This window comes from Microtus oregoni, unplaced genomic scaffold (genome assembly GCF_018167655.1).
Source record: "Microtus oregoni isolate MIOR12 unplaced genomic scaffold, Mior012 000028F_ref0000031, whole genome shotgun sequence".
NCBI lineage: Eukaryota > Metazoa > Chordata > Mammalia > Rodentia > Cricetidae > Microtus > Microtus oregoni.
This window is the reverse complement of record NW_024543087.1, coordinates 13,027,345-13,052,940: the sequence shown is the minus strand read 5'-3', so window position 1 is coordinate 13,052,940 and position 25,596 is coordinate 13,027,345. Positions and strand designations below refer to the sequence as shown.

The following is a 25,596-nucleotide window of genomic DNA, read 5'->3' as shown; positions in this document are numbered from 1 at the left end:
GCCTGGCTTTTACATGGGTGCTGGAAGTACAGATTAAAGCTTCATGCTTGCATACTCTCTCTCTAGCCCTGTGGTGAACATTCTTACACATGTTCTCTGCCCCTGTCTTTCCCTTCCTTTCACACCCGTACACATGCACAGAGAATACATTTACATGAATATATCTGTAAGACAAATATGTATCAGGAAATGTTAGGAATATAAGAGCATATGCATTTTCAAAAGAAGATTAGTTTTGTTTTATGTGTATAAATGTTCTGCCTACATATACATGTTTGTACCATGTCTAAGCCTGTGTCCGCAAAGGCTTGAAGAGGATTTTGTGTCCTGGAACTGTACTTAGAGGAGATTGTGAGCTACCATGTGGCTGCGGGAACCAAACCCAGGTCCTTTGAAGAGCAGCAAAGAATATGTACTGCTGAACCATCTCTCCAGCCCCTCCCAGGTTTTGAGGCAGGATTTTACTGTGTAGCTCTGGAGAGTCTGGAACTCACTCTGTAGACTAAACTGACCTCGAACTCACAGAGATCTGGCTGCCTCTGCCTTCTGAATGCTGGGATTAAAGGTGTGGGTCACCATGCTCAGAGTGTATGTGTTTCAATTTTGCTATATCTGACCATGTTGACAACTAAAAAGACTACTCATTTACATTTCCAAAGTAAATGATTACTTTCAGCGTACTAGCTTGTTATCCTTACAGATTATACCAAACTGGAGAAATTAATAATTATCAGGGAAAAGAAGAGTTCTGTGGGCTTTTACATTTAAAACGTTTGCAGTTCTGACCTCCAGAACAGCAGTTCTCAGAGATCCCACCCTTGGACTTAGTAAACACTAACACGGGTGTATTTAGGGCTTAAGGGCTTTGTCACAAAAGAAGGATGTTTACTCTTAGCCCACTGTGTACTCAGAATTCTACTTGGCAGTTTTCAGACCGGGTGACATTTTTAATATGTCAAATGTAGTGTTCCCCTGCAAAAATTTTTGATAATGTATTTTCAAAAACACAACAGTGCAGGTCCTTGCTCTTGTGAGTTGACTAGATTCTGTTTCATTTGCAATGCGGGTTCAGAATTACTACCTTAGTGATGCCAAAATGGCATCTTAGTGACATCAGAATGGGGATAAAGTAGTAGGCCGAAGATGAGCTTTGCCAGTAGATCGGGAAGAACACAGTCCTGTGATGGGATAATAGTACCATCTCCGCCAACTGCGGAGGGATGAGGACCAGGAAATGAGTCACTGCCTCAAGGACTTTGTTGGTAGGAACTTCTTTGACATATGTTATTTCATTTAAAAACATTTTTTCCTTTCTCAAATTGAAATCATAAGTATATTTATTGACGTCTCAAGGGACTTCACAGATATGCAAGTCTAAAAATACCATGACCTCCCTAGCTGATTTCGTCTCGTTTACTCATACCCTCACCAGTGTTTAATGTTAATAAAAGAGTGTTGCTTTATTCTTTGTGCTTTTGCGAAGTATCGACTTGTAGTGATACTTCATTATGCCTTCTAGCAGCTTATCTCTTTAACGGAGTGCAGCGGTTCATGTCAGTTACAGTGTGCAATAGAGTGGCCTTCTAAAACTCTCCCACGGTGTTTATAGTCCACCAGAACAGTAGAGAAACTGAATCTTTTTCCCTTTCTTAGTCTATCGATGACGACACCGCAAGCATTGTGTCTTCTGATCGTGCCAGTTGTGGGAGAAGGGACAGTGTGGTGAGCATGGTCTGCATGAAAACAGTTACAACTGTTACAGGACAGTACTGTATGATTATGTGACATTTACTGAAAAGTGAAGTTTGTGTTTTCCTCAAATAGAGTTTATGTGCACAGTTTGCTTTGCCATGTTGTTGAGAATGACTCACAAGGCCCAGGCACAAATCGTTGACTGAAAACTTTCACCTTATCTTGTTAGAGGGAGGGCCTGCTTCTTCGTCCCTGCCACCCAGCTAGCTTAGCCCCAGAATAACCCACAGAAGCTGTATTAATTAAAACATTGCTTGGCTCATTAGCTCTAGCTTCCTATTGGCTAACTCTTGTATTAATTTAACCCATTTCTATTCATCTGTCTATTGCCACGTGGCAGTGGCTTACCGGCAAAGATTTGGCATGTCTGGCTCTGGTGGCTCCATTGCTCCTCCCCTGACTTCGCCCTTCTTCCTCCCAGCATACAGCCAAGCTTTCCCTGCCTAGTTCTGTTCTTCCCTGCCATAGCTATGCTCAAAGCAGTTCTTTGTTCAATTTAACCAATAGAAGCAACACATAGACAGAAGGACCTCCCACACCATTATCTGTTTTTTTTTTTTAAGTTTTATAATTATGTTTATGTACAGAAAACTCAGCAGTACATTTAACCCAGTTTAGTGGCGAGTTCTTTGGCCTTTGCCTTTTCCAGCTTGGCAATTCGAGCCACAGATTTAGGACCCAGGACGTTGCCTCCCCAGTGGCGGCGGATCTCATCATATCTGTCGTTGTAATTGGTCCTAATAGCTTCCACCAGCTTGGCCAGAGCACCCTTGTCTTCCGAGTTAACCTGTGTGAAGGCAACAGTGGTGCACGTCTTCCTATGGACCAGCCGCCCCAGCCTGGCCTTTCCCTTGATGATGCAGTAGGGGACCCCCATCTTGCGACACAGAGCAGGCAGGAAGACCACCAGCTCAATGGGGTCTACATCATGGGCAATCACCACCAGCTGAGCCTTCTTGTTCTCTACCAAAGTGGTGACTGTATTGACGCCCACTTGAAGGACAGGTGGTCTCTTAGTCGGGACATCCCCTTTGCCGGCAGCTTTCTTCTCAGCACGGGCCAGCAGCCTCTGCTTCTTTTCCTGCTTGGTCTCTGGCCTGTACTTGTGGGCAAGTTTAAGCAATTGGGTAGCTGTTTGCCGGTCCAGGGCTTGGGTGAACTGGTTAATGGCTGGAGGAACTTTGAGCCGCTTATAGAGGATGGCCCTCTGCCGCTGCAGCCTAATGTAGCGGGGCCATTTGACGAAGCGCGTGAGATCTCTCTTGGTCTGGATGTCCTGCCCAATGCCGAAGTTCTTAGGCCTCTTCTCAAACAAAGGATTCACCACCTTCTTCGCCTCCTGCTTCTTCACGACGGCGGGGGCCGGGGCCACCTTCTTCCCCTTGGCCTTCTTTCCCTTGGGCATCTTGCCGGGCTGGAGGAGAGAGACTATCTGTTGTTTTTTATGCACACATTTTATCCACTTATTTTCCAAAACGAGCCTCTCAAGCAAGAGTCACACTTACACCATCATACAGTACTCATGTGTGAGACTGTGACGTCGTCAGCTGTCAGTGGCAAGATTGAAAAACATCAATTCAGACATTTCACCCAGTTAATCATTGTGGACTTTGTGCTATTCTTTAATGATGCTGCAAGTGTTGCAGGGTGACGTTTTTGTTCTCTATAAGGATCTGATCTGGAAATTAGAGTAGAGGACTGTGTCAGCATGGAGCCAGAATAAAGAGACCTATGAAGCTGTAATTTCTTCCAAAAGCGGTACAAACTCAGTGTGCGCAGTTGTAAACCAAAGTTCTCATAAAGGGAGCACCACATGTTTGTGTGAGATAAATTCATCTGATTAAAGCATTTTTGGTTCCTTAGCCATCCAGATAATGTTCATACTCATGGCCGAAGGAGAAATAAAAGTCATAACACCTTGGAAGCAGTGGAAATAGGGACTTAATAGTGATGGGCTTGCCTCAACCTCAGTAACCTGTTAGTTGTTTCTGTCCAGTGGAGATGGCTGTCTTCTCTGTTGTTAGACTTAATACCTGTACTCAGTGAGTGACTCTGGAAGACACTTTTCAAACTTCCAAGGTAGTAGGTGCTAATCATTTATTATATGTAATCAAGGTGTAACGAATAAAAATATCATTGCTTGATTTTGTTAGCCATTGGCAGACGTCTTGTTCCTATGGATGGTTTCTTGGTGAGGAATTTTAGAGCAAGGCAGAAAGGCAGACACACTTGGAGTAAGAATGACTGATGAGTGGGTGCAGTCATTCTACTGTGGAGTGCAGTGTTGAGAACACCAGGAGTCATTTGTTCAGCCAAGGACAGAGCTCTGACTTTACGGAACTTATGTTCTAGGAAAAGACAGAAATAAACTAGTAAGGAAAGGAGCACAAAAGGAAGACAGTTCAGGGTGTGAAGAAAAGAGCAGGTGACTGGGACAGAGGACCTTGAGGTGGGTGTGTCAGAGTGATCCTTGGAAGAGTGCTCAGAGACGGTGGCTTCTGATGGGAGAGGCTCGGCTGTTTGAGTGGCAAGAGAGGGCCTTTACAGGCCAGTTTTTCTCATTGTTTTGTCCAACAGTTCCTGATATGACATGTGAAAAGGAAGAAATTATTGCAGAAATTGAGTATTGCCAGAGTTGATAACTATAAAGATTTATAATTTTATAAAATATAGTAGAGATTTGATAGTGGTCTGAACACTGCCCTCACCAGTCGAAGGTTCCCAGTGCTTCAGTGTGGAAGATGTGCTTGTCATGAGCTCAGGCAGAAAATGGTCTGTAGCATAGACTTGCACTTGTACTGTTGAAAGAACTTACTCTAGGGAGCTGTGACTTCATTCATTCATTCATTCATACCTCTTTTTTACTTTTTGAAATAGGTCAGTTGTAAAAGTTTCCTCATTTCACGATACTTTATCAAACATCAGATTAAGACAGGCACACAACTTTCCAGTTAGCTAGTGTTCTTTTTCTCTTTTCTGATGTGTAAAGTGTCTCATTTTCTCTTACTGAAAGGTCTCTGCCGCTGATTATTTTAGTCGCTCCAATCGTAGGGGGAGTGTTGTCTCTGAGGTGGATGACGCCAGCATCTCAGACTTGACCAGCGTGAGTGTATTGCATGGGTCATTGTGTTGTCCCAGGCATGCGACTAACTGCTTATGTAGTAACTATTTTTAAAATTAGGAATTTAATTAACTCCTTAGACATATTTACTTGAGCATATTAACATGAAACATAATTATTTTGGAATATATTTGTTAAAATGTTCTTTAAAATCCCTCTTTCTTTTACCCTGTGGAATTCCCTCATTAGCATCTTCAATGATTCCTAATATCATCCTAATTTTGTTTCATATGGTTTTTTTTTACTATTCTTTTTATCTGAATTATTTTAGAGTCAATCCATTTCCATCATGTCATTTCCTAACAGGTAGCTGATATGCATACCTAACCCTCCACCTAAGGAAATAAACAAGTAGTTTCCTAACACTAGCCTTGGCCCGTATTCAGGTGCTTCTGGTCTACTTTTTGCCCCCCGCTTGGTTTTGATAAACCTATATATAAAGTGTTAGATTTTAAAAGCTGGATAATAAAGTACGCAGCTTGGCAAAATGCCCCATGTTCAGTAACCAGAAAGGAACTGAAGAGATTTTAAAGTGGACTCTGGCATTGGTCTGAGGCACCCTTCCTAGTGGATCGGGGGCTGAGTGGGAGTCGAGTGTCCATGGGGGCACCTCTGGCTACTCCACTCTGCATGTACTTTGTGACCTGCCTGCTGAGCTCATCTCTCCAGCCCCTCCTCACCTGGCTTGGCATCATGCAGACAAGTCCTATTCTGATTGCCCAGCACTGTGAAGGGATTTCTCCCTGGTTATGCAGAGATCGTTTTTTATTAGCACTTCACTTATGGTATGAAGTAGCTATTTTCGAACTATTTCAATCCTAAAAAATAATCTTAATTATTTTAATTGCAGTTCTAATTATTCCACACTACTAATTTAAATCTAGCCATATAGCAAGAATCTTGCTGTGGATTGGACCAAGGACTTTGTCTATGATGAAATCAGGAGCTGGCTTCCCAGTTATCTGAGATGTTGCCTGCTTAGCAACCTCTTTTTAATTTTTAAAACATTTTCATTTATTTTGTGTATGTATGTTCATGTGATCATATGGCAGGGAGCACATGTGTAGGCCAGAGGAGAGCTTGCAGGAGTTGGTTTTCTCCTTCTTTTACGTAGTCTTGAGGATTGGACTCATGTCATGAGGCTCAGTGGCAAGTGCCTTTTGCCTGCTGAGCCACCTCACTGGTCCATTGGTACCTGCTTTTTTTCATAGATATAATTGAATTTACTATATAGATGTGTTTTCTTGGTGGCTTGTTTTCTGTCAACCTCACAAATCATCTTGCCTGAATTAGTAGTCATAGCCTTTGTACACTGAGTTCTTGGCAGTTTGCTTTAGTAATTATGTAGACATGAAGAACATTACAGTTTGTCTCTTACTGCCTCTATTAATTAAATACCTCTTTAATGTAAGCAAAAGATTGTTTAGAACAGGGCTTCTCCTGTTATTTTATAGCCTGAGAGCCATTGCCTTTTGTATTTTTAAATACCTATAAAAGATCATTAATTTTGCTTTTTGATAATTTTTTGTTTGTTTGTTTTGTTTTGTTTTTGAGGCAGGGTTTCTTTGTGTAATAGTCCTAGCTGCCCTGGAACTAGCTCTTATAGATCAGGCTGGCCTCGAACTAACAGAGATCAACCTGCCTCTGCCTCTCTAGTGCTGAAGTTAAAGGTGTGCGCCACCACTGTCTTCTAAACAGGGGACTTTCTCTAAATTGAAAAGCATATGCTTTAGTTCACCTCACTGAAGCAGGTGAAAGGGAGTTTGTATTGGTTGATTCTTCCCCATTCCCAGCTCTGCCTTAGCAAGATGTTTTCTAGCTGCCATGTTGTGGACCCACTGTCTGCTCACACGGTGATAATCCTGGATCCAGGAGGTGCTGGAGAAAGGTGCCAGCCAGTTGTACAAGACTACAGGATTGATATGCTGTAACTTCCGGTCTTACTCTAAGGCAGGCTAGCATAAAGGAAAAGAGTCTAACTGTGTGCTGACTTACTGCTCATTGCACTTGTTTTTAGAAAGAAATCCTTAGCCAGATTCACTTCAGGAAATCATTAATCCACTTTTCTCTTCCCTTCTCTGTTATGATCAGATCCACTTCCTGTATTTTGTTTGTTTCTCATTAAACAAGTTTTAGATAACCTTGTCATTATTAGCATTATTATGTTGAGCTTTCTTGATACAAAAATTCAAAATTCATAATGTTTTAAAATCTAAAAGTTTTTATGTACCTTCGTTGTGTTTTATAAGCTAGGTTGTAGCCAAACTTCAGTTCACACTAAAAATAATATATATAAATAAATAATATATATATTATATATATAAAGTTAACTTATGTGTATAAAGTGTGAAATGTAGATGCATTCTATGTTTAGACTTGGGTACTAAGATATCTTAGTGTGTATATATGATTATTTCCATAGCTGGAAAAAAACCCTAAATTTGAAACACTTCTTTTTACCAGGTATGTCAAATGAAGGATATTTAATAGAAGTTAATGGATAATTGTAATCTAATGGATACATTTAACAAACTACACTGTAAATACTTTATTTAGAGTATGCTTTTATACCTTAAGTGTGATTAAACTTTATTGCATTTTAAAAGCCTTTCCAGGATCTGGCAGGTACCTTTAGTCATTATTATAGACATTAGCTTGTCATTGCAATACGCCTACATAGGTTGGCCTCAGTGAGACTGAGGCAGTCTTTGGCCAAGTCACTGCAGTCAACATAATTGGATTGCGGCATGACTGCTTTATGCTGGCTTACCAATTCCTGAGGTTTGGCGCATGATCAAATTTTGTGTTGCAACAGATGGGATCCGTTAGAATACAGTGAACACGATAGAGTCAGCATTGTGGAAGCGTCAGTGACGCGGCCTCTGAAATGTAAGATTATTCCGGCAGTGGTCTAGTAAAGTGGGTGAGTTTGGGGTCGTTTTTTTTTTTTTTAATGTGCTATGAAGAAGGATTTCAGATGGACTTGAGTAGTTTATTTTGAATACGTCTCTTCTTGTTAACCTATTAGCAGAAAAGAATTAGAAAAATACTTATGAAAATAAGGCAGTTTATGAAGATAACACTTCTTTACTTTGGCTCTAACTGCTGGGCAGTGCTTTTCACCAGTGCCGCTCGAGAGGGGTTCTTCCTCATTTAGAGCAGAAAGTGACGGGATTGAAATCCCAGCTGTCATTGCCTGCTTGCTGTAATACATTTTGTGCTTTTTAAAGTAAGTCCAAATAAATTAAAATGATTTCCTTTTCAAAGTATTACAGCAAGAAATGAGACATCAAAACCCAGCCTTTGTATCTCTGATAAGTGTATTAATTAAGTGAAAGGTCTCTATTTAAACATGATAACTGGGTAATAAAATATGTGCTAGAAACTTTACATGTGAGAAAGGTGGGTTAAAGTGGTCTGAGCAAAGGCAGAGATGCTTCCTGTTCTGTAATTAAGCTAAAGGAGGTTTTCCAACCTCCTTCCCGTGAATGGCTGTGAAGGCTGATTTCAGAGTTCAGGACTGGGGATATTTTCATTTAGTTTTAAGTTTCCATGTCATTTTTCCCACTATAGCTAAAAGCATATGCAGGTAAAGATGAATGCTGGAGTTGATGAAACACGTTCAGATCCAGCCGGCACAGCTAGAAAATGGTCAGCCTCCAGCAAAGCTTCCCACCTCTGAATTTTTCCTATAGTTCTAGTTAGAATTTTGGAATGGATGTTTAAGGAACCATGCTTCTTGAAGCTGGTCTGAGAAGCCAGGAAGGCTGAATTAGCAGCAGAAACCAGGCTAGTCTGACTGTGGCATGTTGAGATAATACGCCACTGTAGAGATGCCAACATAAATGAAGCCTGTGAGTACAGATGGATGGAGTGGATCCTGAGCCCTTACAACACTAGTGCTGTTCTTGTTCGAGTACAGAGAAGGATATGCAGATCCAAGGCTTGCATGCTAGAGGTCAGACAGCAACAAATGGAACGGCCTCACAGTGCAGGGAGAAGAAATGCTAGCAAGAAAAATGAAGTATTTTTAAAACTTTGAGGCTTGGGGAAAAGAAGATGAACAATGTGTCTGTGACAGTGTTGTCAAGATTTTCAGAGACTTGGCGTTGGCTGTTCTTGGCAGAGCAGGGTCTGGTGGGGAGAAAGGCCGATTTCTTACACCCTTTTGTACTGCTTGAGTTTGCTATGTGTGTAAGGAAACCTATGTTTATATAACCTGCTTTTGGCATTAAATAGTTTTATGCATGCATTCTGTGTCTTAATGTTTAAAATATTTTTATAGGGCTGGAGAGATGGCTCAGAGGTTAAGAGTACCAGCTGTGTGCGCTTCCAGAAGTCTGGTGTTCAATTCCCAGCAACCACATGGTGGCTCACAACCATCTTTAGAGGGATCTGATGCCCTCTTCTGGTGTAAAGGCATAGTACAGTTAGCACACTCATACATAAAATAAACAATCTTTTAAAAAAGAAAAGTCTTTAAAAAAACCATTTTTGTATTGATAGTTGCTCTGCTTAATTGAGCCTTATATGCAGTTTTCTTTTTTTTTTTTTTTTTTGAGACAGGGTTTCTCCGTAGCTTTTTTGGTTCCTGTCCTGGAACTAGCTCTTGTAGACCAGGCTGGCCTCGAACTCCCAGAGATCCGCCTGCCTCTGCCTCCCGAGTGCTGGGATTAAAGGCGTGCGCCACCACCGCCCGGCCCTGCAGTTTTCTTTAATGTATTTATTAAATACCATGAAAAGAAAAATCTGTCTGAAGAATCTAAAATTTTGAATCCATGTAGCTTGCTTCCAACCTATATTCTTTAGGATATGAACTAAAAATTCTTGATATTTTGTTATAACTTTTATTTCAGTTTTATGGTGTTTACTTTTGATTCCACACATCACTGAACTTAGAAAACCCTGTTGAGATTGTTCATCTCCCCACAAAATAAGAGTCAGCACGCTGAACGCCTTCTTGATCTTCCTATCTCTCTTTTTTTCTAGTTGGATGAAAAATCAGACAAACAGTATGCTGAAAATTACACAAGAGTGAGTATAAAATTCTTGATGGGATGGAGCACTCAAGGTCAGCCCCGCGCTTCCTGGGACTCATTGGTTTTGTTCAGCATTATTGGCCAGTGGAGCTGCTCTTCCCATCCTCTGTTTCCTGTGCTTGACCTTCAAATTCCTCCAGCCTTAGATCATGTGAAAGCCCTGGGAAGAGAGAAGCCACATCTTATTTCACAGGACGTCATCCCTAAAGCTCTTGGCTACTCTTTTGATTCCCACTCCCTAAAAACTGATATTGAAAAGCCATTAAACATGGAAATGAAGTATCTAGGAATGAACCAACAAACCCATAGCTTTGATTTTTTTCCTTATAGATAACTCACTTCTCTAAGAAAAGTAGAACTCCCTTGTAGAGGAGTGCCTCTGTAGTAAAGTTTCTGCTTTCTAAACATTTTTTAAGAAGCCAGGGAAATGATCTACTGTATTAAATTTTATAATGCCAAGCAAAACTATAAGTCTATGCAGTTTTAATTTTTTAAGCCACACTCTAGAAAAAGCATTATAATAGTCGACCCACATGACCAACACATTTCAACATAGAATCAATGTAGATGTTCTGTTTTGTGATATTTGAGTCAGGGTCTTGGTATATAACCTAGTATATAACCCTGACTTCTGCCTCAGCCTGTTGCTTGAATTGCAGAACTGCACCACTGTGCTCCACTTAAAATTATTATGATGTACTTTGTTCCCTCTTCCTTCTGCAACAAGCCCTCAAAATCTGTGTATATTATACTTACATCTCATTTGGACTCACTAAATTTCAGGTGATTTCTTTTGACTTACAAGTATTCCAGATAGCACAGGTCTCTGCTATTTGTTAGTCAAGAGTGTGGTTTTGGAGAGAACAGTCTAAACTTATAGCGTGTACAGTGTTCTTTTCTTGCTCTTGGCTACAAATAGGTTCATCTTTCTCGGCAGAGATGAGCTGCTTAAGCAATGTTAGGAGCAAAAGTAGGGAAGTGCTAATTAGACATTAGTTATGAATTTCTAAAACAACTTTAAATTAGCCTGGCAGCTCACCTGAGTGGTGTTTGAATGTGACAAAAGCCTAGAATACAAAAGCTTCTATAAAAATTATTTTCACCTATGAATTTTGAATTTTAGATTCTGATAGTATTTGAGGTAATGAAATGGTACTTGGTATGACTAGCCCCTCTTCTCTCTGCAGACCTATCTAGGCTGACAGTGTGAACTGCTCCTAGTGGTCTTCTTGACCTTGTTGTTAGAATGTTCATCTGAAGCTCACCTGCTCTCACCACTCTGCCCAGGTTCAGTCTTCACAGCAAACGGTTTTAAAGAACAGCTTACAGTGTCATTGTCTCTCTTTTTCAGCCTTCATCTCGAAATTCTGCCTCAGCCACAACACCTCTAAGCGGAAACTCATCCAGACGGGGCAGCGGGGACACCAGCAGCTTAATAGACCCAGACACCTCGTTAAGTGAACTGCGGGTAAACCATAGTTTGTCTGCCTTGGCAAAGCAGCTTTGGTTTCTTTGTAGTTCATGGAGCTTTTAACATTTAATGTGACTTATGAGGAACAAACAGAGTTTCTGTAAATGCCTGGTCATCATCATCACAGCTCAACATCCCTCTTGGATGTTTCAGAGCAGAAAGGAAGGGATTAGATCATTCTTCAGTTATCTTTCCTGAAGATGTGATGGCATTGGAATGGGTTCAGTCAATGACAAACAGTTATGTAACATATATGAAAGTAATTCTTTAAGAAAAAGACCTTGCCATGTTTTAATTGGAAAATTATTAGCCTTTGACTATGAAAATTATTAGCCTTTTGAGCCATTATATTAGGTACTTAAATATAATTTCTTAGTATTTCATACTAAAGTATAGTATTTGGTCAGCAGAAATGCCTGAGCTAGTAGTAAGTTTACTTGATCCATTAGTTACATCTCCATCCTTATAAACCCTTTTATTTGGAAGACGAGAATGTACCAAAAATTATGTTGATTGTCTTGTTTGCTGAATCTGTTCTGAGTAATAGATCAAGACTTGTGAGAAAAACTGCAATCACCTACCCACTCACTCATTCTCTCTTGTTTGTGAACACTTGGCAGTGGACATGTAGACAGCCAATCATGTTCTGCCCTTCAGGAGATCACTGTTCACTGAAAAGATTCTAACTGGTTAAACCAGCTAATACTAGACAGTAATACCAAGAACAGGATAAGTTAGTTCAGACAGGCATTGTGTAAATTTGACTAGGAACAGAGAGAGCACAAGACTTTTCAGAGAAGCAAGTTCAGAGCTAAGTCTTGAAGGAAGAATAAAAATAAAGCAAGGAAACTGGAGGGGAGTCTCTCTTGAATGAATTCAGAGAACTTGAGGGTTATTGGTTTAGAAGACTTGGAGAGTTTAGGGTAACAAGGAAGGAGGAATTGCTGGTGAAAGAAAGCAGGGGGTGGGGGTGAGGTGAGGATCTGGGAGTACAAATCACAACTTGCTGTATTGGATAGGAGAGCAGTATGATTTGATTTGCATTCTTAAAAGTAACTCTAGCCACAGTCCTGAGGGAGCATTAGATGACAGGAGAACATAACCCAAGGCTTGAACAGTGAGGAAGGAAGAAGTGGGCAAGTGAAAACTTCAGGGGAGGAAATGCAAGCGGCTGGCCCTGAGGTGACTTTGCAACACTAGGATTAGGATGGGCAGTCAGTCAAGAGAGATGGAAGATCAAACAGGTATCTGCTTTGTTTATTTTCTTTCCTTTTCTTTTTGTAAAGTAAGGTTTCTTATATTTCTATGGGTTGGCTGGAGCAGGTGGGAAGGGAGGCTGAGAGTTGAGGGAGAGCAGGCTTACCTGGAGGCCATGCCTGTGGCCATGCCTTTCCACTGCCACTGGGCAGGCGCCTGTCTGTGAAAGAGCAGGGCAGCGGGTGAGGAGGAGTTGTAGAGCTGTGGCAGGCAGGAGAGTCGATGGGTGGCATCTATGCCTTGGGAGATGTCAGTGTTCTCCCAATAGTTTGAACTATTGACCAGAGTTTGAATAAGGAAAGTCTTGCTTTAGGGGCTGCATTCTCATGAGACAGAAGGACACTGAGACAACTTCTTCCAGTCTTGGCCTTAGGTTGCTCTTTTATAGACTTAGCCTTTACCTTTTTCCCTTGAAAGAATAATCTCTGAGAAAGAGATGAGCTTTTGGTTCCTAGTGCCTGACTCCTGATGGACCCCTAGGAAAATGCTTGTTGAATGGATCAGTGAGTGCAAGGCCGGCTCCCCTATCACAGAGGGAAAGCACAGAGCAAGATGGTCTCCAGCAGTCCATCCTGCTGCCGTTGCTGCACTCAGAGTCCTGTTGCAGTTATAGCCTACCTGACTCTACATGACGTGATTGGACTTAATAAATAATATTTTCCATTTAAAAGTTGGCTTATTTTTTTAAAGAAGAATTTATGGAAACATTTGGAGCAAATGCTCTTCTCATCACTTTAAAGATATCCTCTGAGTAGAATTTACCACTGGAAATTGTTTTCTTGTGTTTAGTTTCCTTCTCTTTCTCCCAAATTAATGACTCAGTAGCTAAGTGATTTAAAAGTAACATAGTTTTTATACTGTATTGTTTTTTAAAACTTACGCATGAAGAATAAAATTTGTTTTCAATTAATTTACTATGTATTTACCAGTGTAAGTGAAGTATTATACTAAAAATATTTGTGATTTATAAATTAAAAACATATTTTAAAAATGTTAGAATATATATATTGCCATATCTATATATCTATATCTCCATTTTCTAGTGCTATTTTCAAAAAATTCAGTGTCAAGGAAGTATTGATACTAGATTGATTTCTCTGGTTCCACTGTCATCTGAAGGATTTGCCTCTTGCAGTGGTTTGGGAATGGGGGGTGGTATTCACATTTTTATGTTTGAATTTCTCTAGTTTTAGTTGAACTAAGTTGTATTTTCATCTGATTACTTTGAGTTTTAAGATATATTTTGCGACGGTTCATTCTTATGTCCTGCAGGACATCTATGACCTGAAGGACCAGATACATGATGTAGAAGGGAGATACATGCAGGGACTTAAGGAACTGAAGGTACAGGGCTCCTCGTAGCCCACGCATGCTCTGTATGCAGAAGTGTTGGTAATTGTGGTCCCAGAGTCCATTAACCGGCTGCTCATGGCTTTACTAACAGTGTGTGTCCTTCCAGCATGTGCTTACCCGGCAGTACACAGGACAGGGCAGCTCGCCGTCGGGGCTGATTAGTTTAGATGGTAGTGTAGGTTTGGGGGAAAGTTGGAGCAGAAGATTCTATAACTTGTACTTTTATTATTTTGAGACAGGGACTCTCTGTGTAGCCCAGGCTGGTCTCTTTGCCTTTGGTCCTCTTGCCTTGGCCTCAGTGCTGGGATTCTAAATGTGTGCTGCCATAGCCAGCTCGTTACAGTTTCTATGACTTGAAAAATTTTAGTTGTCTCTTGGGTCTTAACCATACAACATTAGACAAACACCTAAAATATTCTAAGGATATTTTTTACTGAGAACTGGACCTTGAAAGTCTCCCCAGCTCAATGAAAGCATTGCCTGATTCTGCCACCAAGTCCAGTCAGTCTTAGAAGTGGGGAAGCCTTAAAGAAGGGACCTAAAGGCATGCATACTGATTCTTTTCTTACCTGTATATAAGTTAAGATTATTTATGTTAGTGTGTTAAAGAATTCAGAGCTGGCAAGGTGGTTCAGTGAGTGAAGTACCTCGCCACCGAGCCTGATGTCCTGAGTTGGATCCCTGGAACCCACAGGTAGAAGGAGAAAACTGCCACCAGCAAGTTATCCTCTGCCTCCACATGTGTGCCCTGGCATTTGTGTATACACACACACATACACACACACACACACACACACACACACACACACACACACACGTACAAAATAATGTAATTTAAAAATTAAGAGATCTAATCTTAAAAAAATAATTTGGAGGTCAGTTTGAATGGCCTGTATCTCTTCCCAACAAGGATGTCTGTACTTGAAGTGTAAATGTGTCAGGCGTTCATTTGATTATGCCTCCCACCCCATGTTTCAGTATATAGTTCAAGCTGGATATTGGGAAGAAACTAGAGGTCTCATTAAACATGACAGGTGTTAGATGCAAACACCAGCAAGCCTCTAGAGGAGCGAATGCAAGGCACTCTGATAGGTGAGTCAGCACAGCCACACATGGTACCAAAAAGGACGAGAGTTCTCCTGTGAGGTGTGCCCCTGGGAGCCTGAGGTGAGCTGTCGGTAAACATCAGCAGAACTCAATCAGTTAATGGGCCCATTTATTTTTACTAATCTAAATTTTAAGGTTTAATCCCCCCTTTAGGGCTTAGTGGTATAACTTACATCTTGCATCAAGGGAACAAATCTGGTACATTAGATACATATATACTTTCTTAATGTCTTATACAACAGCACAGCCAGACAGTGATCACATGATTCAGAGGAATTCCTAACTTTTTTGTTGTTGTTTATTTTATTTAAAACATTTTCCTCTTATTTTATATTATAATTTATGAAATTCCTTGAATAAAAGTGCCAACAAATTTGAAATTTGAACAGGTAAGATGCCGTCTCTTAATTCTTTTCTGTGAATGATTGGACTTGACTTTAGATTTTTATTTATCCTTGAAATGATTCATTTAATTGGAAAAATTGCAACAAAAATGTATCTGGTTGGTGACTGACCGTGGTGTTGTGGCATATCCTACTAAAAAGGGCTGTTGCTTTACAGCTCATAATGTTGTCCATGATTATTATGTTTACTTTTGGAGTATTTTCCCTAGACTCCTGCCACCCTTCCTTTAATAAGGGGTGTTATAATGTTTTCTCCATGCCATAGAATAGCCTGGTAGTGTGCACTATTGCTCAGAAAACAGTAAAATAGTATTAAAAAGGATAAATGATATAAACATCTTTAATGATTTTATAAAGGACTAAACCTATTTTAAAAACTATAATACTTTATTGAATTTTAAAACAGAATTATAGAGATTCATAAAATAACACAATTTACCTGTTTTTAGTGAGTACAAGTTTTTCCTGACATTGAAAAGGTAGGAAGCTGTTCTGTGATGTTTCACTCTTTTGGCTTTTTGGTCTTTTGGTGGGGCTCACCACCCAGCTCCCAAATAAATCACACATGGGGGCTTATTCTTAGTTATGAATGCCTGTCCTTAACTTGGCTTTAACTTTTAACTTTCCTTAACTTAAATTATCCCGACCTCCTTTTGCCTCTGGGCTTTTTCCTTCACTTCTGTATATTTTACTTTAACTCTTACTCCTTTGCTGTCTGCGTGGCTGGCCGGCCCCTAGTGCCTTCCTCTTCTTGTTCTCTTGCTTCCCCTCTTCCTCGGGTCTCCTTCTGTTTATCCTCTCTGCCTGCCAGCCCCACCTCTCCCTGCTCCTGCCTCACTATTGGCCATCCAGTTCTTTATTAGAGCCATCAGGTGTTTTAGACAGGCAAAGAATCACAGCTTCACAGATAAACAAATGCAGCGTAAACAAAAGTAACACACTTGAAAATAATATTCCCCAACAGGAAGTTGTGGAACAAAATGTATGTATATAGTTCATATTAAAATAGGCGAGGGTGTGTGAGAACAGGAAACAGCCTGACTCATGGCACTGCTGCCTCTGCTTGGAGTATGGGCAAGGAAGAATTTTGCTTTATAATTTTTTTCTCCCCATAAAATCTTGCCACCTTTTTTGCTTAGGTATTTTTAAGAGCAGTTTTTAATTGGTAGTTAACATTTCAGAATTATTAGATTATTAAAACCTAGTGTTAAAAAATAAAATAAAATAAAAAAAAAGCCGGGCGGTGATGGCGCACGCCTTTAATCCCAGCACTCGGGAGGCAGAGGCAGGCGGATCTCTGTGAGTTCGAGACCAGCCTGGTCTACAAGAGCTAGTTCCAGGACAGGCTCCAAAACCACAGAGAAACCCTGTCTCGAAAAAAACCACAAAATAAATAAATAAATAAATAAAATAAAACCTAGTGTTACATTAACTTTCTCTGGGGACACTTAGTGCAACTGGTCTACTCACCTCAGATAGCACAACAGCAGCAGCCCAGCTTGTGAAGCTGGTGAGCTTCTGGGGTATACTTCCAGGGGTGTGGGTGACCCCCAGACAGTCCCTTCACTGAAAAGTCACCCCATCAGGGATTTAGCCTTCGCCATCGCTGGAGGGAGCGTCTATGCCATCGCTGCATAGACGCTCCCTCCAGTCCATATTCCATAGTCTATATACTCGTGCGCCTTCCTAGATTCTGTGCATCTGGAGCAGAAGTATATTCAGCTGGCAGGGAGCTGCAGAGGGGAGGGAGTGGCTGGAAGTTTTAAGTGAGGATCTAATGACCTCTCTTCACTGTTTGTTATGAGAAAATGTCAACAGACCCAATCATTTCTTTTTTCTTTTAAATAGGTGTATTTGTGTGTGCGCAGGTAGAGGCCAGAGGTACTAGAGTCACTGTTAGCTGCCTTACCTGGACGCTAGGAGCCAATATTTCCTCTTAACTGCTAAGCCATCTCTCCAGCCCCAACAGGCCCAATCTGTTGTGGTTAATTCCAATTGCTCTGATTAAGATACTAATTGCAGTTACGCTGAGTGGATGTGTTCCACAATAACTGTCTGACCAACCTGCATTCCTTCAGTCTCTTTGTGTGGTTTTCTTCTGTGAGATGAAGAGGCTTGGAAAATAGTCCCTGCTTTGACAGAGTTACCTACACAGGGAATTGCCTGCAGTAAGGCAATGTGGAGAGCTTGAAAATGTTCAATAAATGCTTTTATTATCAGGTATTAGTTATGACATTATTCAAGAACCTTAAAACCTAATGCATTTCTAACTGACACTGGTGTTTCATATCTGAGTACTGAACAAACAAACAAACAAACTGAAGTCAAGGTGGTTATGGGGAGACAGGAGAGAAGAAAGAGGAGAGAGAAAAACACCTTTGGATGAACCAGGCTCAGTGGTACTCACTTGAAGCCGTAGGTACTTGGGAGGCTAAAACAGGAAGATTACTTGAGCCTGTGAGTTCAAGACCAGTCTAAATGGCATAGCAAGAACCCCTATCTTGAAAAAAAAATCAACTAAAATAAACTTTGGGTAAGCAAAACAGCAAAAACCCAAACTATAAGATTTCAGATACCAGGATCTCAACCATATAGATTTATAAAAATGTAGCATTCAGAATTCCTCTCAAAAACTGAGAGGCACAGCTGGACACTTCCCTTAGGCAGCTAGAATCTTTGCATCCTTACTTGTTGCTAGCTTCAGGAAGCAACCACTTGTGTCCAGCATAATCTTGATCTAACCAGAACAATCCTAGCTCCAAGAGATGAAGACACAGTTCTGGCTCTATGTCTGTGAGGTCCCCAACCCAAATTTAGCATCCTTTATTCTTCTAATCTCAGAAAGTATATATTGCCTTTCCAAGGATTTGACATTTTGGTGGCAAGCAGTTAAGATTCATTAGTTCCTTAGAATGTGCTGTTCACTATCTCAGCCTTTTATCAGTTTGTTGTCTTTGTTCAGCTAGGATTTGAGAGGTTGAGAACAAGAGCAATGTATCTGTCTTTGTATAAATTGTCTGATATAAGTACTGCTTCATTTTTATTGATTAATTTTATGACTTTCCAGATAATGTTCTTCTGTACATACCTTTTATTTGTAGGAGAGCAAGAATAGATTATCTCTTTAAGTCCAGAAAAAAACTGTTGAATGAAGAGTTAATGGACTAGGAGAAGAAATCTTATCAGCTATAAGTTGGTCAGTATGTGAAGTGTCTACTTTATGTAGGGTACTAAGAATAAAATAATGAAGGCACTTCCTGAACTAGTAGTAAGAGGGCTTCACAACTGGGTTATAAATGCTTATTGGGGGAGTAGTTGGACATAGATAATCAAAGCTTAAACATTTATACTGTGGCTTCAAAATGTGGGTGTACTCCAGAGTCACCCCATGATACTTAAAATAGCAATCTCCAGTCTTTCCCTCTGGATCTGGTATTCAATGGACCTGGGAAGGATAAAAAAAATTGTTTTCATAAAACTTGACTAAGAATGTAAGTGAGATTAGGATATTTTTCTACCTTGGCACTTTAGAAGTCTCTCTTAAAAATATTTTTATTGGGCTGGAGAGATGACTCAGAGCCCTGACTGCTCTTCCAGAGGTCCTGAGTTTGATTCCCAGCAACCACATGGTGGCTGACAAACTGTGAGCCATATAATCTCTATAATAAGATCTGGTGCCCTCTTCTGGCAGAACATAATAAATAAATAAATCTTTAAAAAATTATTTTTTTAATGTTTGTGTATATGACTGGTTGCCCACAGAGGCCAGAAGAGGCATCAGAGTTTTAGAGTTGGAGACACAGGTACAGATAGTTGTGAGCTGTCTGTAATAGGTGCCAGAAATCAAACTTGGGACTTTTAGAAGAACAGCAAGTGTTCTTAGCCACTGAACCATCTCTCCAGCCCCATTTTAAGAGTTTGTTATGTGCTTTTTACAGGGAAATCATCTTGTACTAATTTCACATGGACCTGTTTGCATCATGTATTTTGTTCATGTGCCTAGTTTTTGAGCTTCCTTTGATTCTGTTACCCATGGATTCACACCCCATTTTATATGCTACTGAACTGTGATAAGGATTTTTTTCTACTGCTAACTTCTTAGGTGATATTTGATATTATATAAATAGATACCATTGAATCTGGACCTTCTTATAGTTGACTTTTTAACATATGCTTTTAGTTAAATGTTTTCAATACAATTTTTAATCATACCTGTATTTAGTTCTGATTTGTGAAGCATAGAATTACTGGGTCAAATGGTTGGACATCTGAGAAACTGCCCAACTGTTTTCGGAGTAACCACTTCCACTTCCAGCAGCAGTATAAAGAATCCAGCTTCACCATACCCTCCCTAATCCTTTTTTCTTTCAAGGGGAAGGAGCTTGCTTGAGGTTGAGGTGTGGTCTCTTCTACTGGACATTTGGCCTCAGCCCTGAGCATAAAGATTTGATTATGGATTCTAGCCATTTTAATAGATGAGACATAGGATCACACTGGGTGTTTTTGATGCGCATCCCCTAATGAGTATCGGTGCTGAGCATGCATCCTTGTACTCCTTGGACATCCATGTGTGTACCCTCTTTGTGGATCTGCCTGAGTCTGTAATGTTCTGGATGGAAGTCAATTATCAGAACACTTACAAGTACTTCCTCCCATTCTGTGGGCTGCCATTGCAGTGTAAAGTTTTAAATTTTAATAAGGTCTCCCTTTTCTCTTTGACTAATAGTGCTCTTTGTATAATTTTGTTTAAGAAACCATTAACCACCCAGAGTCATGAAAACTGACTTCTGTATTTCCTTTAGAGTTTTAAGTTTAAATCTTTGGTTCGTTTTGAGCTACTTTTTGTGCATGGTGTTAGGTAGTCATTCATCTTCATTCATCAGAACAGGGCTGTCCCAGCATCATTCACTCTTTCCCTTTGGATTACATGGACACCTCTGTTGAAAAACTGATTATATGTTAGGTTCTGGAGTCCTAGGTCTGTTTTACTGATTTTGGTTTGTTAAACATTTGTACTCATTTAAAAAAGTATCTCCAAAAGTGATTACTTTTCTGAATGAGTTTTTCTTTTTATCTTTTAATAAGTCAATAGGCAATTGCAATTACAAAGTTACTTGTTTTAAAATATTGTATAGTATCTTAGGTAAAAATTTTTTAATTACTTAAAATTTCAGGCACTGTGCAATTATTCTTAAATAATTAAAAATGTTTGTCCCATTTGCATTAGTGTTAAGCACACTGAGGAAATACTGAAAACTGAAACCCAAGAATGGCAAAATTCCGAGAAGTGTGTGGTTGTGCTGAGAGAGGCTGTGTTCTCTCGAACTGCTGTGTTCTGAACACCAGACATCTACTTGTTGAAAACTACAAGAGAAGCTCCTCTTAAAATAAAAATGATTCTATCTACATTTACTACCTCTTAAAAACACGTTTTCTGCACACTTTTTCATTGCTGCTTTATTTTGTGTTCTTGGCATGCAAAGAGAATATTTCCCAGAAAGGCATTAGTGTCTTTCCTACCGTCTTTCTGTTACATGTGCACGCTGCTAAGCACAGAGTCCCTCGCCTGCTTGCCCTGTGTGGAAATGCTTCTTTATATGTGCGAGGTCATGCCACTCTTGTGCCACTCATGTGCAGCCACCAGGGTGTGGATATCAAGCTGATGATTCTTGTCATTTAGGAGTCTTTGTCTGAAGTAGAAGAGAAATACAAGAAAGCCATGGTGTCCAATGCACAGCTCGACAACGAGAAGAATAACCTGATCTACCAGGTGGACACCCTCAAGGACGTTATTGAAGAGCAGGAGGAGCAGATGGCAGAGTTTTACAGAGAAAATGAAGAGAAATCAAAGGTAGCTTGCACATCATGCATACTATCACTGTCTTGGTCCTGAAAAATCAAAGTCTGCCATTTGAAGAAGATAGGGTTGGCGGGAAACTACAGAACCAAATGGTCTGAGAAATTAGTCACTGCCCTAACAATTTTTTTTTCTGAAGGAAAACTTTTATCCTTTTTAAGTTTTTAAAAACTAGATTACAATTCAAGTAGCGTTTTTTGTTGTTTTGTTTTTTTTTTTTTTTTGAGAAAGGGTTTCTCTGTAGCTTTGGTGCCTGTCCCAGAGCTAGCTCTTGTAGACCAGCTGGCCTTGAACTCACAGAGATCCGCCTGCCTCTGCCTCTGGAGTGCTGGGATTAAAGGTGTGCGCTACCACTGCCCGGCTCCCAAGTAGTGTTGTTTTAGCTATGACAATGACTTGGAGTTGCTGCTTTCTTTCCATCATAAGTGGAACGACACAGAGCTTAGTGAGATAGGTAGTTTTTTTTTTTTTTTTCTGTGAGCTTCTGAGCTCTTCAAGAGACTCCACTTTCCAAATAAGCAGTTACTTAGAAACAGCAGTTTACAGATGAGCCAGACACGGACAGGGGTTTTCCTAAGAAGTTACGTACAGTTGGAGAATAAAAGCCACTAAGTGCCAGATTTGCCCCTGTTCAGCTGTAGCAAAGAAACTGGGGTGTGTTAAGAGTTTCTTGAACCTGGAAATTTTAAAGTGTTGGTGTCTAAGCATAGAATAAATGGATATTATTGCCAGAGATTAGTTACTGCTTTATTGCTAATACAGAAAAAAAGTAAGAAAACGTTTTAGGAAATATGTGTTGATTGAATTGTTGGAAACAGTCATCTGGATTGTGCGTAGTAAGGGAGCCAGTTGTGTTGTGTTTGATGAACTTCCATGGTGATGGTTTCCAGAGCAGGCTCGCTGATTGAACTGAGTGTACTGCTCAGGTGTGTACGTTAGTGACATAGCAGAGACTGCAGCTATGGGGACAGGAGATATATGGTAGTTTCCTCTCAGTTTTTCTGTGAACCCACAGCTACTCTCTAAAGGCCTATTTGAAAATGCCGCTAGGGTCTAGGTGTGTGAAAATAAGGTATCTTCCATGTTAGGTCAGTGATGGCCCACAAAGAGGATGCTTTGGAGACAGTAACTGCGTTACTCTTTGGTATTCTATCCTAGAAAGCAGTTCAGAGGATTCTGAATCACCATGCATACTTGATGTGCCTCTTACAGTAGAATGCCATCTGCACAGATACACAGAGGGGCCAGCTTCTCTGATGTGCCTCCTGGCAGCAGATGCTGAGAGCTCTGTACTCAGCATGTTGAAGTTGTCACCAACCCTGTATGGTGGGTGAAGTGGACCCAATTCTACAAATTGTGCTTGGACCTCCATGTTTGTTTGTTTTAATACACAAATAGTAAATGTATATTTTAAATTTAAAGATGTTTTTAGTTCTTCTTGTTGTTATCATAATAAATGCATCCTTTACTTATTCGTTTTCTTTAGGTTTTTGTTTTGTTCTTTGGAGACAGGGTTTCATGTACCTAGGCTAGCTTCAGACTTGCTAAGTAGCCAAAGATGATCTTGAGCTCCTAGGCCTCTTGCTGCCAGGTGCTAGATTTCAGGGCTGCCCCACCCTACCCAGCTTAGTAGCTCCAGCTTTAAACTTGTCTCTATGCCTGTGTCAGCAGCAGAGCCCCTGACTAGGAATGTGTGGGGTGTGTTCTCGGGACTGGGGGCATAGCTCAGCTGATAAATGCCTGGATACCTAGGCCTTATGTAAAAGCCTGGTATGGCAGCACACATCTGAGTGTTCTGGGGAGTGACAGCTGAATGGATGGATTCCTGCAGCCCACAGGCCAGCCAGCCCATGCAGTCCATGAGCTCCAAGTTCAGTAAGAGACTTGTCTCAACAATAGGGTGGGCACCAACTGAGAAAGAATCTGACATTAACCCATGGTTCTCCCATACACATGCACATACGTGCAGGTACATCCGTTCATACACGTACATACCACAAACATACAAAAGTTTATTTTCTTAATACTTCTTTTAATAAGGAACTAGCTTAGTGACATTTAAACACGTTATTACTCGATGGTTAAGCATACTTGCTGTTCTTCAAGGTGACCCAAATTTAGTTACCAGCACCCATGAGATACCAGTACCATGAGGTAGCTCACAACCACTTGTAACTCCAGTTCCAGGGGACCTGACACTCTTCTGGCCTCTGTAGGTGCCGGTATGTGGCACACATGCATGCATGCATGCAAATATTCACACATATACATAAAATAAAAATAAATCTTTAAAAATTTCTCTTGGTTTTGAGCATAGAAGAAGTATGTAGAGACTCTAATGAGTCCATCAGCTTTTCATTGCTACTTTTCCTCTTTCCTTGGAGGAATTCTTTTTATTTTCTATTTTTCTTAAAGATTCATTCCTTTATTTTGTGTATGTATATACACTACATGCATGCCTGGTGCTTGTGTAGGTCATAAGAAGGAATTGGATCCTCTGGAAGTAGAGTTAGAGATGGCTGTGAGCCACCATGTGTGTGCTGGGAACCAAACTCAGGCCCTCTGCAAGAGCAGCAAGTGCTCTTACCCGCTGAGTGATCGCTCCAGCCCTTGGAAATTCTTTTTAAGTTTAGTGATTCATCTTTTCTTTTTATAAGCCAAGAAGGCATATTAGCCAATTTTTATTAAAAAAGACATACAGCATTTGAAATACATCTCAACACATGTATTTGTGGCCCTCCTTTCCTAGAAACTGGCAGCCTGCTGTAAATGCTGCTGTGCTTGGAGCACACATATCTACACTCCTGTACATAGTGGTTATTCCATTGTGCAGACACTGCTCCACCAGCTCCCAGCTCATGGGCGTTCAAGTTGTTTGCAGTACTTGCTTTCCTGAAGTCATCCTGCAAAACAATATATTTGTATTTATAAGCTGCTTTGGTTTTTCTCTGGTTTTCCCGGTGTATCTGTGATAGAGAGCCATGGTGGGTGGATCCACGGAGTCGTCTTTTGTAAGCCACAGGTGGTGACACTCAGACTGCTGTGTGTTCTCTCCCTTGAGAATATTTCATATTGGAGCTGTTCCCTTCTTGTTTCCAGGGCTTTAGCTTGGCTTTCCTTGTTGTTAGTTTTATTTTTGTTATTTTATTTGTCTCATTTTAGGAATTCTTCAAATGGAAAAATAGGAATAAATCTTTGTCTCTGAACATAAATTATAATTTCTTGTGTAGCTTGTCATTCCTGTTATTATTTTGTGGTAGCTTTTGCTATTCTAAAAATTTTAATTTTTATGTAATCTTTTCTATCACTTACATTTTATTGTTTTGGATATTGGAATCATTTAAAATAGTCTCCTGTACACTACAGTTACTCATTTTTAAAAAGTACCTACATTTTGCTGTTCTTCTGTTGCTTTTCTTGCCTTCATTATACAGGATGGAGATTTAAAGTTTAACCCTTTTCACCAAATGCAAACCATCCATCCAGGCATGACTCTGGAAGTCAGACTTGGCCCCTGTGTTCAATGACATTTGTTCAGCTTTGTATCCCCTGACCTCTGTAACAATATCATTTGCTTAATAACAGGAGTTAGAAAGGCAGAAACATATGTGCAGTGTGTTGCAGCATAAAATGGATGAACTCAAAGAAGGCCTTCGGCAGAGAGACGAGCTCATTGAGGTATGTACTTGAACTGCTGAAATATTTGATTCTGAAAAACAGACGAGTTGGGTAGGGTAGTGGCGTGTTTGTAGGGAGACTGTTACAGTGTTATAAAGCAGTGGGTAGGATAGTGGTACAGTGTTATAAAGCAGTGGGTAGGATAGTGTTACAGTGTTATAAAGCAGTGGTTCTCAACTTCCTAATGCTGCAGTTCTTTAATACGGTTCCTCATGTTGTGGTGACCCCCAGCCATAAACTTACTTTATTACTACTTCATAACTGTAATTGGCTAGTGTTATGAATCATAAAACAGCTGTGCTTTCTGATGCTCTTAAGCGAGCCCTGTGAGAACTGAGCGACCCACAGGTTGAGAGCTGCTGCTATAAAGATGGTCATGAGCAACCCCTGTGGAAGGGTGCTGCTAACTGCCTCTAGAGATCATGACCCACAGGTTGAGAGCCGCTGCTATAAAGAGTTTACTTGTGTAAACATTTATCTCTCAAAAATTTTCCAACATAAAATATAAAGGCAAGCTTAACAAGTGAATGCTTACAGATTCTATAAAATCCCTCCTT

General features: G+C 40.3%; 2 protein-coding genes across 21 annotated transcripts in view; one reads left to right on the top strand and one right to left on the bottom strand.

Annotated features, from left to right (window-relative positions):
- Lrrfip2 (LRR binding FLII interacting protein 2) overlaps positions 1–25,596 on the top strand; it is a 105,143-nt gene that overhangs the window by 61,365 nt on the left and 18,182 nt on the right. For 6 of the 20 annotated variants that reach the window (XM_041676821.1, XM_041676818.1, XM_041676820.1 and 3 more), the window contains 7 exons: positions 1,654–1,722; positions 4,766–4,855; positions 9,863–9,907; positions 11,264–11,380; positions 13,913–13,984; positions 21,185–21,355; positions 24,947–25,039. In XM_041676821.1, the coding sequence (XP_041532755.1) occupies positions 1,654–1,722; positions 4,766–4,855; positions 9,863–9,907; positions 11,264–11,380; positions 13,913–13,984; positions 21,185–21,355; positions 24,947–25,039 (657 nt within the window). The remainder of the gene's footprint in view (positions 1–1,653; positions 1,723–4,765; positions 4,856–9,862; positions 9,908–11,263; positions 11,381–13,912; positions 13,985–21,184; positions 21,356–24,946; positions 25,040–25,596) is intronic. The other 14 variants (XM_041676829.1, XM_041676826.1, XM_041676830.1 and 11 more) reach the window with 3 other exon arrangements.
- Positions 2,357–3,171, bottom strand: LOC121464178 (60S ribosomal protein L7a-like). Its single transcript, XM_041676838.1, has one exon. It carries the CDS (start codon positions 3,155–3,157, stop codon positions 2,357–2,359), a length of 801 nt encoding a protein of 266 aa, XP_041532772.1. The 5' UTR covers positions 3,158–3,171.

Bases quoted from the DNA above. Each gene is read 5' to 3' on its own strand.
- LOC121464178 (XM_041676838.1), bottom strand. From the start codon at position 3,157: ATGCCCAAGGGAAAGAAGGCCAAGGGGAAGAAGGTGGCCCCGGCCCCC.